This window comes from Molossus molossus, unplaced genomic scaffold (genome assembly GCF_014108415.1).
Source record: "Molossus molossus isolate mMolMol1 unplaced genomic scaffold, mMolMol1.p scaffold_m16_p_6, whole genome shotgun sequence".
NCBI lineage: Eukaryota > Metazoa > Chordata > Mammalia > Chiroptera > Molossidae > Molossus > Molossus molossus.
Window position 1 is genome coordinate 36,464,154 of NW_023425399.1, and position 12,253 is coordinate 36,476,406.

The 12,253-nt window shown below is 37.7% G+C and overlaps 1 protein-coding gene across 7 annotated transcripts in view; it reads right to left on the reverse strand.

The window, feature by feature from the left end:
* Nucleotides 1–12,253, reverse strand: part of TASP1 (taspase 1) — a 318,727-nt gene that overhangs the window by 34,796 nt on the left and 271,678 nt on the right. For all 7 annotated transcript variants that reach the window (XM_036244396.1, XM_036244395.1, XM_036244399.1 and 4 more), the window contains one exon: nucleotides 1,346–1,419. In XM_036244396.1, the coding sequence (XP_036100289.1) occupies nucleotides 1,346–1,419 (74 nt within the window). Of the gene's footprint in view, nucleotides 1–1,345; nucleotides 1,420–12,253 lie in introns of those variants that run through there.

The following is a 12,253-nucleotide window of genomic DNA, read 5'->3' on the forward strand; positions in this document are numbered from 1 at the left end:
TAAATTTACACTAAGTAAAATTTAGAATTCTGTTCCTCAGGCATACTAACCACATTTCAAGTGCTCAATAGGCATATGTGGCTAGTGGCTATCCTAGTGGCCAACACAATATAAATATAAAATATTTCCATCGTTACAGAAAATTCTAGTAGACAGTGTTGCTCTAAACCTGTAAATTGCCTTTAAAATGGGCTGTTATAATTCTCTTTTCCAAATATTATGAAATAAAGCAATCTTTCTGTACTCTCTTATGAAATAAGTCTATTAATACAATATAAATCTTGTATTAGGTGGGGGTGATGCCGAGGAGGGGGAGCTCAGGAGGAGTTTTGTGAATGCAAGCCAAAGCTTGTCTGTGAGGTGCCCCGGTACGTGCACTCAGAGACGCCCGTGATGCCACTGGCGTGCTGGAGAATGAGCAGAGGCCAGTCTGGATGGGTATTATATGACAAATAAGCCATAAACTATTCTTTCTCACATGTATCCTTAATTTGTTAATGATTTCATCTATATCAGTTTATACCAGAAGTTTCCTTACTTATGTATCCAAATGCAAAAGAAATCATGTCCTTTAAAAAAGAGGCTGCCCAACTTTGCAGATTTGCAAATGAGGTACTTTAATGCCAAGGAAACATCATATGCCACAGCTGTTTCTAAAAATTTTATGAACAAGAAGAGCATGAGGCCAGTATAAAACAAAATCCACAATGATGTTTCTTACTCCCAGGCTCAGCCCTCCTGAGTGAGGGGAAGCCAAGCCACTCAAGAGGTGCTGCGTGGATGCCCGTGTGATTGTTGTGACTCACAGAGGGCTGTGTGCCACAGGCACGGGACACATGCGTGCAGACTCTGACTCTGCCCATGAGGACACAAGGCCAGGGCATGCCTGAGAGACAGGAGCACAAGCCAGGTCATAGTTATCAGCACGTCAGCCACCTCTGCCCTCACATGTGCAGAATGCGGTCCAGGCGCTTGGCTTTCTTTACCTCTGTTTCTTTTATCTATTCCAACACTGCTTGCAAAATCACCAGTCCTGACAGCCTATCAGCTTCACTCCCATTTTCTCTTCTCAATACCATTTTCCTCTTTTCCAGTTATTCAGAATGCACAAAGAACAAGATGGGAAAAAAAAAAGGTTTTCCTAATCCTCCCTGCTCCATCATCAAAAGCATAAAAGAGCTGCTGTTTTTCTTTGGGATCATCAACTGTTCTTAATCAGATTCTCAAAAGATCACAGAGCTACTGCCCAGGAGAGGCTGAGAAAATCCATCCGTGCCGACTCAGCCTGTGAGGGCTCCTGAGAGGGCTGCAAGGTGTGCAGGTTATGCCCGGCATCCCCGCTTACCTTGGCTTTCCCATCCTGGGCTGACATGTAGCCAACACACATGCTCTCCGTCGTGTGGCTCCACAGAAATTCCACTGCCATGGAGGAGAACACAAATAGGCACATTCAGATCACAGATGGAAAGTAAATCTCGGCTTTTTAATAGAACAGTTAAAGATAGCTTTATACTTAACACACTCAATTCCCTACTTTCCATTGCTCCTTCATAAATGTCAAGATGATTTAGTACTCAAAACTGTGTAATGCCATTTACTGTGAAATGAAAAATGTATTTCTTTCTTGTCAAAACTTATGATTATTACATATAAAATAAATGCTCTTCTGTTTGAAACTTGTAACATTAAAGACACACATGTGCACATACACTCGTACGTACAGTACACAATAATTTAGTAAATGTAATATTCCATAATGTAGTTTCCTTAAACACACACACACATCTTGGTTTCTAAATATCATTCTTTACAAAAAGGAACCAGGATTCCTTGAAAAAATGTCAATTGCAGGGCTGGGGCAGAGAAAATATAAAATGAATCAGGAACATCTTCTCATGCCAGAAAATAAGAAAGTTATCAAAAGGGTCAGGGGTCAGCTTGAAGGGGTTCCTGTGGGCCAAATCTGTTTCAATCTAAGTATCAAAATAAATAATAACAGTAATGAATTATTACCACTGAACATAGTAAAAACCAATGAGCCCATCCATACTAATGCAAAAAAAAAAAAAAAAATGAGTAAGTAAATAGGGGAGAAGAGAAATCTCTTTCTTGCAGTGAATACCAGCTAATAAAAACAGAGAAAATTAAATAGAGTTAGCAAACCACCATGGTTGTTAAAACTAGTCAGTGAAAATTTGAAGAGGAACATGCTATTTATTTCCATAGGCTCAAGGTATCTCTCCACAAAATTCTTATTAAATATAAAGAGGGAAATGTAACTTTACTGTGGAAAAACCTGATGGACTGCAGTTTAACCAAATGATCTAAGCCAACATCATCAATTAATGAGAAACTGTTTTCATTTAAGGGAGACAAAGGCAACATGACAACTAAATGCAATGTGTCATCCTGGATTGCATCCTGGACAAGGGGGTGAGGGGACATTATCAAAACAATTGATGGAGTTTAAAAGGCAAAAGATTTGCTGAGTATGGCTTAGTAGATTGAGTATCACCCCATGGACTAAGAGGTCCTGGTTTGATTCCCGGTCTGGACACATGCCCAGGTTGTGGGCTCAATCCCCAGTAGGGGGTGTGAAGGAGGCAGCCGATTGATGTTTCTCTCTTACATTCATGTTTCTATCTCTCTCTCAAAAAATCAATAAAAACATATTTTGTGAAAAGGCAAAAGATTTATGCAGTCTAAAGAGAAACCAGAGTATCAATTGATGGAGTTTAAAAGGGGACTGTGGATTCGATAATAATGTTGTATCAGTGTTAAATTTTATGATTTTGATATCTATATGTAATTATTTAGGAGAATGGCCTTGTTCTTAAGAAATACACACTGAAGTACTAGGGGTAAAGACTTCTGAAATCTCTATCTTTGTCCCAAATAGTTTATGAAAAAACGCACATGTTTAAACGTGTGAGTGTGTGTGTGTATGTGTGCCTAAAGGGAAGATGCAGGGGAGGAGGGAGTGAGGATGGAAAAGCAAACAGGGGAAATAAAAACTGGATTAATCTGGTAAAGGAATCATGGATGCCCCTTGTACTATTCTCGTAACTTTTCTATAAGTTTTAAATTACTTCTAAATTAAGTTACAAAAAGAAAAAATCATAAACATATAGAGATACACACAGAACTTTGTCACCTTCAAGTACATACTTTCAAAATTCTAAGTTTTTTGTTGTTGTTGTTTTTTTTAAATCCTCACCCAAGGACACTTTTCCATATTTTGTTCAGTTAGAGTGGGAGGGGGAGAGAGGAAGAGAGAGAGAGAGAGAGAGAAACATCGACGTGAAAGGGACACATCGAGTGGCTGCCACCCACACGACCAACCAGGGCCGGGGACAAACTGCAACCGAGGTACGTGCCCTTAGCGGGAACCGAACCCAGGTCTCTCTGGACCATAGCCCAACGCTCTAACCGCTGAGCCAAACCGGCCAGGGCTAAAATTCTAAGTTTTTTTTTAAAGGCATTTTTTGAAGTTTTGAGGCACTTCTCCAACAAAAATTTCAAAAGTTCCTGATAATAAAACTGCATTGCTCAACACTCAATCCTCTGGGTCCCAGGCCATCCATCTGTTTATATCTCTGAGCTAATTAAGCCTGAAGACAAGTGTTTGAGTTGAGACACAACTGTGGGATCAGTGATCCTAGACTCTGAAGGCTTTGCCAGACATGTGGGGAAGGAAGAAGCAATAAGGGACAAAATTGAGTTCCTCAGATACGTGGCTCATTCCCTCATCATTAATTAATTACCAAACCTGCCAACCTGCTAAACAGACGCTCTGCTAAAGAGCGCAGGAAAACAGTGTCACGCAATGAAGCAAGTTCCCTTCACCAGATGTTTTTTCTTCCTCACACATCTCCTTTGAACTTCAAAAATCTTAAAGTCCAGAGCAAGGTCTCAGATATTCTAAATTGCCTAATAGAGCAAAGGCACCAAGTCTTACTGAATTTCCCTAGAGTAATGACAATGCAATAGTATATATAAATAAAAAGTTAAAACAAAGTAGCTCAACGTCTAGAAATTCAGTCTTCACTCTTTTCACAAACCAAAACAACAACAAAAAAAACAGGTACATTATGCTAACACCAACTATTTGAATCAGTAGGTAGTGATCAGTTCGGTATATAATTAGTTCAAGCCAGCTTAAGGAACTTAGCAGAAAATGTCTAGTTCAAATTATAGAATGCTTTTGAAAAGAAACCCTATTTTATTTTAGTGCATGTCTTAAATTAATATAACAAGTTATTTCTTGATGGAGGACTTCAGGGAAGCAGGAGAGGGAGGAACTAACATTCAGAATCTATCATATGCTAGGCACTGTCTTTTGTGGAACTCAGCAAAGCCTGGATGGGGCACCTGACTCTCACAGAAACTACTTAACATGATGTATATTGTTTTAGTACATGAACAAAGTGGAATTCAAACTGGAATTTTGGGTCCCTAAACCTATGATCTTCCATTGTTCTATTACTCTGAAATTTACTCAGCTTGAAAAGGACTTATAATTAGTGTTACATATTAAAAGGATTAAATTCCATGCAAACACCAAAGGACCACAAAACATCAAACACAAATACAACTCTTAAATATCTCTAAAGAAAAGCTTTTAAAATAATAACAAAATCCAGAGGTCATAAAAGACAAGATCAATAAATTTGACTACATTAAAAAATGTTTACAGTATTTTCTTTGCCATGTGGGGAAAAAAGTCAAGAGATAAACTTAGGGAAATATATGTACTTCATAGCATAGAAAAAGGACTTTTTTTTTTTTTTTTAATATACAAAGATCTGCTACAAATCAATGAGAGAGACAAATATCCAAAGAAAGAGCAAAAAGGATATAAACAAAAGGAAATATGAATGGCTCTCAAACACAGAAAGATGTTGTACATTTCTCTTAAACTAAAAGAACTACAAATTAAAACCACAAGATAATCATTATTCAACTATCAGGTTATCAGATAACAGAAGGTCTGAAACAATTTGTTTTTTATTCTGGGGATGAAGAAACGAGCACTTCCATATAATTATGGTGGGAGTATGTATGGCCATGTGGAAATACATTCTTGCAATTTGTGGTCGTTATGCCCTATAAGGTCACCATGAACAATTAATTAGAAAATATGGAGCTATTGCTCCTAAGAGAAATACAGTGTTAGACTCCTGCAAGTCTCTGGTCACACCATTTTCAATCAATAAGTAATGTTATTTTATGTGGTTTTCTGTTTAAAGACATCTTTATATTTCTTATAAGTAGTTAATTCTATGCAGTATTCTTTTTAAATTTTTTTCTTTATTGATTAGTGAGAGAGAGCAAGGGAGAGGGATAGAAACATCAATGAGAGAGAACATTAATTGGCTGCCTCCTGCATGCCCCCACTGGAGATTCGACCCACAACCTGGGCAGGTGCCTTGATCTGGAATGAAACCTGGTGACTTCTTGGTGAATGGGTTGATGATCAACCACTGAGCCACACACCAGCTGGGCAATATATGCAGTATTCTTTTATAAGAGAACAGGAAACAAGAAGAGTTTAACATTTTCCTGACCCTGGATTACCTGCCCATGAATTTCATTGGCTTTCAGCTTCACAACAATGCTGTTCCCTATGCTCTTTATACCGATCATCTTCTCATGAATCCACCATTTAAACTACATCTCCAGTTTTTCCAAGGCTTCATTATGCACCATAGATGTTACTTTAGCAGTTTCTGGAGCAAAATAAAGATCAGTCAACTTTTTCTTCTTTTTTTCTAGATATTTGGTATTGTTGGTTTGTTAACTTTGAACTCATGGTCAACCACACTATAACTCTTGCTTGAATGAAGCTCATCCCATGTGCATATTTTCTACACAAGACACCACAATCTCCTTGCACTTAGGACCACAAGATACCAATTCAGCACAATGCTTGGGGGCCATTTTAAACAAAAAGTACAAAACTGTGAAAAATGTGACACAAAAAGACCACAAAAAGGACACTTGGTTACAGTATGGGAGCTGAGATGAGAAGGTGCATCACCACATTCGCCTCAACTGGGAATGTGCATGTGAGGTGACTCAAACTTTTCACCACTCTGTGCATGCCCACAAATGACTGTGAAAGTGCTGGGAGAACTAATTTTGAGACTATAAATAAATGTCAGCAAGCAGGAAAATTAATAAATGCAAAATCTAGGGCTAATGAGGATTGACTCTAGTTACCAAAATGGCATTCCCTTTGACTTCACAATTCTATCTTTAGGTATTTGTTCTATAGATATGCATATGTATTTATGAAATAATATCTTTAAAAAGATATTCATTGAAGTAATGTTAATAAGGAAGAAACTAGAAATAGTGTAATTGCCTATCAGTGGGAGTATATATGCACAAAGATCATATCCTACAAAATGGAATACTATGCAAAAATCAAAAACAAAGGAGGTAGGTCTACATAGGTGATATGGAACAATCTACACTGTTTTTTAAACTTTTTGACCATAAGCCACAATAATGAAAAAAACAAACCATGAGATTCCAAAATGGCAGCGGAGTGAATGGAAGCTACACAGAACATCTGCCAGAACTAAAATGGACATACAACTAAAATGAATACAAATAGTTGGAAAAAACCAACAGAAAAGCAGCTGGAGAGGACTCATATAACCAGAGACAGAAAAAGGACACAAAATCGAGCATAGTAGGAACTGCAGAGGCTCAAGAGGGCGGGCTGGGAGCCCACGAACAACAGCTGTTTCAGCTGTGAGCAGCTCCCTCAGTGTTAAAATCCCAAGCCAGCTCCACAGCACAGAGTGCCAGTACAGAGCTCTAAAGTAGCTACAGCCACTCACCTTGGGCTCTGACAGAAGGAGGGAAGACTGGACTGAAACTGTGTGGAGAAACGTGGGAGCTTGGAGAGTGGGGAGGGCACAGGGAGTTTTTCGCCGAATCACTCCCTCACAAGACAGTAGCCATTTACTCAAAGAACCCCTTCCCAGAGCCCTGGGGAGAAGCAACAGCTCCTCCCTCAGGAATTTAACACCCCGGGCCAGGCCAGAGAAATGCAAATTGAGACTCATTACCATTGAGTTGGCTAGCAAGCAAATGCCCCACCCGCTGGAAATACTCTTACACCTGAGGAAATTTTCATTCATCTGAGGGCTACACATTCAGGCTCATCAAGTAACTGAGACTAATAACCTCCAGGCAAAAAGCTAGAGGATAAATGAACCTTTCTCAGGCTTGCAAATCTACCCAGGAAAGTAAGGCTTGACAGTGGTGTTTAACCGGGGTCCTCCCACACTTATCCAATGCAGTAAAGGTAGCCACAACCAGCTGAACCTCAACACCCACAGCGAAAATCTGGCAGGCTTAAAAACCCACTGAGGCAGCCAAAATGGTGAAACAAAGAAACAAATCCCAAATGAAAGAACAAGAGAATTCTACCAAAAAAGAGATAAATGAAATGCAGTTAAGCAAGTTTCAGAGGTAGAGTTCAGCGTAATGATAATAAGGAAACTCAACAGTATGAATAAAAATATGAAAACATTTAAAATCAACCAAATGGAAATGAAAAACTACCAATCAGAAATGAAGAATGACATAGCAGAAATAAAGCACACTTTGGAGGAATAACCAGCAGAGTAGAAGAAGCCAAGGATTGAATCAGTGGATTAGAAAACAGGGAAGAGAAAAATTACCCAATCAGACAATCAAAAAGAAAAAAAAAAGAAAAACAATTAAAAATAGGAAGAGAGCTTAAGAGAATTGTGGGACAATATGAAACATAACAATATCTGCATCATAAAAGTTCCAGAAGAAGAAAAAAAATGAGCAAGGGTTGAAGAATATATTTGACGAAACAGTGACAAAAAACTTCCCTAACCTGGTGAAGAAAAAAGGCACACAAGTTCAAGAAGCACAGAGAGCCCCAAGTAAGAAGAAGCCAAACAGGCACACACCAAGACACATAACAATTAAAATGCCAAGTTAAAATCGGAGAGAATCCTAAAGGCAGCAAGAGATAAACAACAGGTTACCTACAAAGGAACCCATAATGCTATCAGCTGACTTCTCAACAGAAACACTACAGGCCAGAAGGGAATGGCATGAAGTAATCAAGAGCATGAAAAACAAGAATCTGAATTCAAGACTACTCTATCCAGAAATACTATCATTCAAAACAGAAGGTGAGATAAAGAACTTCCCAGACCGAAAAAAAAAATAAAAGGGCCAAGGGAATATATTAACACCAAATCAGCATGGCAAGAAATGTATAAAGGACTGCTGTAATTAGTAGAAGAGATAGGAAGATATAACCACAAAAAACAAAAATGGCAATAAATAAGTAATATTAATAATAATAACCTTAAATGTAAATTGACTAAATGCTCTGATCAAAAGACACAGAGTAGCCAATTGGATAAGAAAGCATGACTCATATTTATGTGGTTTACAAGAGATGCACCTCACAATAAAAGACTCACATAATTTAAAGTGAAGGGATAGGAAAAAAGAGCTGGGGTAGGAATATTCATTTCCACTAATACAGACTTCAAAATAAAGGCTGTAACTAGAGACAAAGAAGGCCACTACATAATACTAAGAGCATCTATCCAACAGTAGGATATAACCTTGGTAAACATATATGCAACCAATATAGGAGCACCAAAATATATTTAAAAAAATTCTTGAGGATTTCAAAGAAAAAACAATACAATCATAACAAGGATTTTCAATACCCCACTGACATCACTGGATAGATCCTCTAGATAAAAAAATAACAAGGAAACAGAGACTCTAAATGATGCACTAGATAAAATGGATTTAATAGATATCTACAGAGAATTACACCCAAAACTGGAGAATTCACATTCTTCTCAAGTGCACATGGGACATTTTAAAAAGTAGGCCACATGTTAGGACACAAACTAAGTCTCTACAAGTTCAAAAAGATTGAAATCATATCAAGCATCTTCTCAGAACACATTGGTATGAAACTAGAAATCAATTACAACAAACACATGCAAAAACATTCAAACACATGAAGGCTAAATGGCATGTTATCAAAATAATTAATGGGTTACCAAAGAGATCAAGAAGAAATTAAAAACTTCCTGGAAACCAGTGAAAATGAACAATCAACAACACAAAATCGATGGGACGCAGCAAAAGCAGTCCTATGAGGGAAGTTCATAGCACTATAGGCCTACCTCAAAAAATAAGAAAAATTTCTAATTGATTATTTAACCTCACAACTTAAAGAACTAGAAAGCAAACAAAAAGAAAACCCAAGAGCAAGTAGAAGGAAGGAAATAGTAAACATCAGAGCAGAAATAAATGACATAAAGACTAAAAGAAATTCAACAAATCAATAAAACAAAGAGCTGGTTTTTTGAAAAGATAAACCAGATTGATGGACCCTTAGCTAGACTCACCAAGAAACAGAGAGAGAGGATCCAAATAAACAAAATCAGAAACAAAAGAGGAGAAGCAGCATCTGACACCACAGAAATACAAAGAGTTGGTAACAAATATTATTAACAATTATACACCAAGAAATTGGACAAGCTAGGAGAAATGGACACATTTCTAGAAACATACAGTCTCCCAAAACTGAACCAGTAAGAGACAGAAAACTTGAACAGACCAGTAACAACTAAGGAATCGAAGATGTAATCAAGAATCTCCCAGCAAACAAAAGCCCAGGCCCGGATGGCTTCACGGGGGAGTTTTACCAAACATTCAAAGAAGAACTAACACCCATTTTCCTCAAAGTATTCCAAAAAGTTCAAGAAGGAGGAAGTCTTCCAAACTTGTTTTATGAAGCCAACATAATTCTAATTCCAAAACCAAACAAAGACACTACAAAAAAAGAAAACGGCAGCCCAATATCCCTGATGAACATAGATGCCAAAATCCTGATTAAAATATTAGCAAATTGGATCCAGCAATGCATTAAAAAAAAGTATTTACCATGATCAAGTGGGATTCATCCAGGGATGCAAGGCTGGTACAATATTCACAAAACAATAAATGAGATACACCATATAAACAAAATGAAAGATAAAAACCTTATGATCCTATTAATAGTTGCTGAAAAAAGCATTTAACAAAATCCAGCACCCATTTCTGATAAAAACACTCATCAATGTGGAAATAGAGGGATCATATCTCGACATAATATAGGTCATATATGAAACACCTACAGCCAACATCATACTCAATGGGCAAAAACTAAAAGAATTTCCCTTAAGAACAGGAACAAGACAGGGATCCCCTCTTTCGCCACTCTTATTTAACATAGTACCGGAAATCTTAGCCACAGCAATCAGACATGAAAAAAATAAAAATAAAAGAGATCCAAATTGAAAAGGAGGAAGTGAAACTGCCATTATTTGCAGATGACATAATATTGTACATAGAAAACCCTAAATATTCCATCAAAAATCTACTAGATTTAATAAACCAATTTGGCAAATTGGCAGGATACGAAATTAACATCAAGAAATCAATGGCATTCTTATATACCAACAATGAACTCACAGAAAGAGAAACAAAGAATAAAAAAACAATCGCTCTCTGGCCAGTTTTGCTCAGTGGTTAGAGCATCAGCCTGCAGACCACAGAGTCCCAGGTTCAGATCCCACTAAGGGCACGTACCTCGGTTCCAGTTTGTCCCCATCTGGATTGGGGTTGTGTGAGTGGCAATCAGTTGATGTGTCTCGCTCACATCAATGTTTCTCTCTCTCTCTTCCCCCCTCTCTCCCTCTCACTCTATCTGAAGATAAATGCAAAAAGTGTCCTCAGGTGAGGATAAAGAAAAAAAAAAAAAACCAGCCCTGGCCAGTTTGGCTCAGTGGTTAGAGCATCGGCCTGTGGTCCAGAGAGACCCGGGATCGGTTCCTGCTGGGGTTTGTCCCAGACCTGATTAGATCATGTGTGCAGGAGGCAGCCACTGGATGTGTCCCTGTCACATTGATGTTTCTCTCTCTCTCTCTCTTCCTCTCTCTCCCTCCCACTTTATCTGAACAAAAAATGAAAAAATGTCCTCGGATGAGGATAAAAAAAAAAAAAAAACAAAATTAAAAAACAAACAAACAATCCCATTTACTACTGCAGCCAAAAATTAAGGTACCTAGGAATAAACTTAACTAAAGAAGTAAAGGACCTATTTGCAGAAAATTACAGGACATTGAAAAAAGAAATAGAGGAAGATATATAAATGTGAAAGCATATACCTTGTTCATGGATTGGAAGAATTAACATCATTAAAATGTCCATACTACACAAAGTAATCTATAGATTCCATGCAATCCCCATTAAAATGCCACTGACATATTTCACAGAACTAGAACAAATACTTAAAAGTTTATATGGAACCAAAAAAGAACCCGAATAGCCACAGCAATCTTGAAAAAGAACAAAGTAGGAGGGATCACAATAGCGTATGTCAGGCTATACTACAAAGCCATTGTAATCAAACAGCCATGTACTGGCACAAGAACAGGCATATTGATCAATGGAACAGAACAGAGAACCCAGAAATTGACAGAAGACATGCTCAATTAATATATGATAAAGGTGGCAAGAGCATGCAATGGAGTAAAGACAGCCTCTTTAATAAATTGTGTTGGGAAAACTGGACAGCTACATAGAAAAAAATGAAACTAGACCACCAACTTCCACCATACCAGGAATAAACTCAAAATGGATAAACGACTTGAATGTGACCCTGGAACCCATAAAAATCCTAGAAGAATATGTAGGCAACAAAATTTCAGACATCACAAGCAGCAAAATTTTCACTGGTACAATGCCTAAGGCAAAAGAAACAAAGAAAAGAAAATGAATACATGGGACTACATCAAACTAAAAAGTTTCTGCACAGCAAAAGAAACAACCATCAAAATGGAAAGGGAATCCTCTACATGGAAGAGCATAATTGCCAACGATACATCAGATAAGGGGATAATTTCCAAAATAATATAGAGTACTCATACAACTCAACAAAGGGAAGACAAAGAACCCAATTAAAAAATGGGCAGAGGAGCTAAATAAACACCTCTCCAAACAAGCCATACAAATGGTCAAGAGATATATAAAGAAATACTCAACATCACTAATCATCAGAGACATGCAAATTAAAACAACAATGAGGTATCACCTCACACCTGTCAGAATGGCCGCCATCAACAAATTATCAAACAATAAGTGCTGGCGAGGGTGTGGAGAAAAGGGGACTCTAGTACAC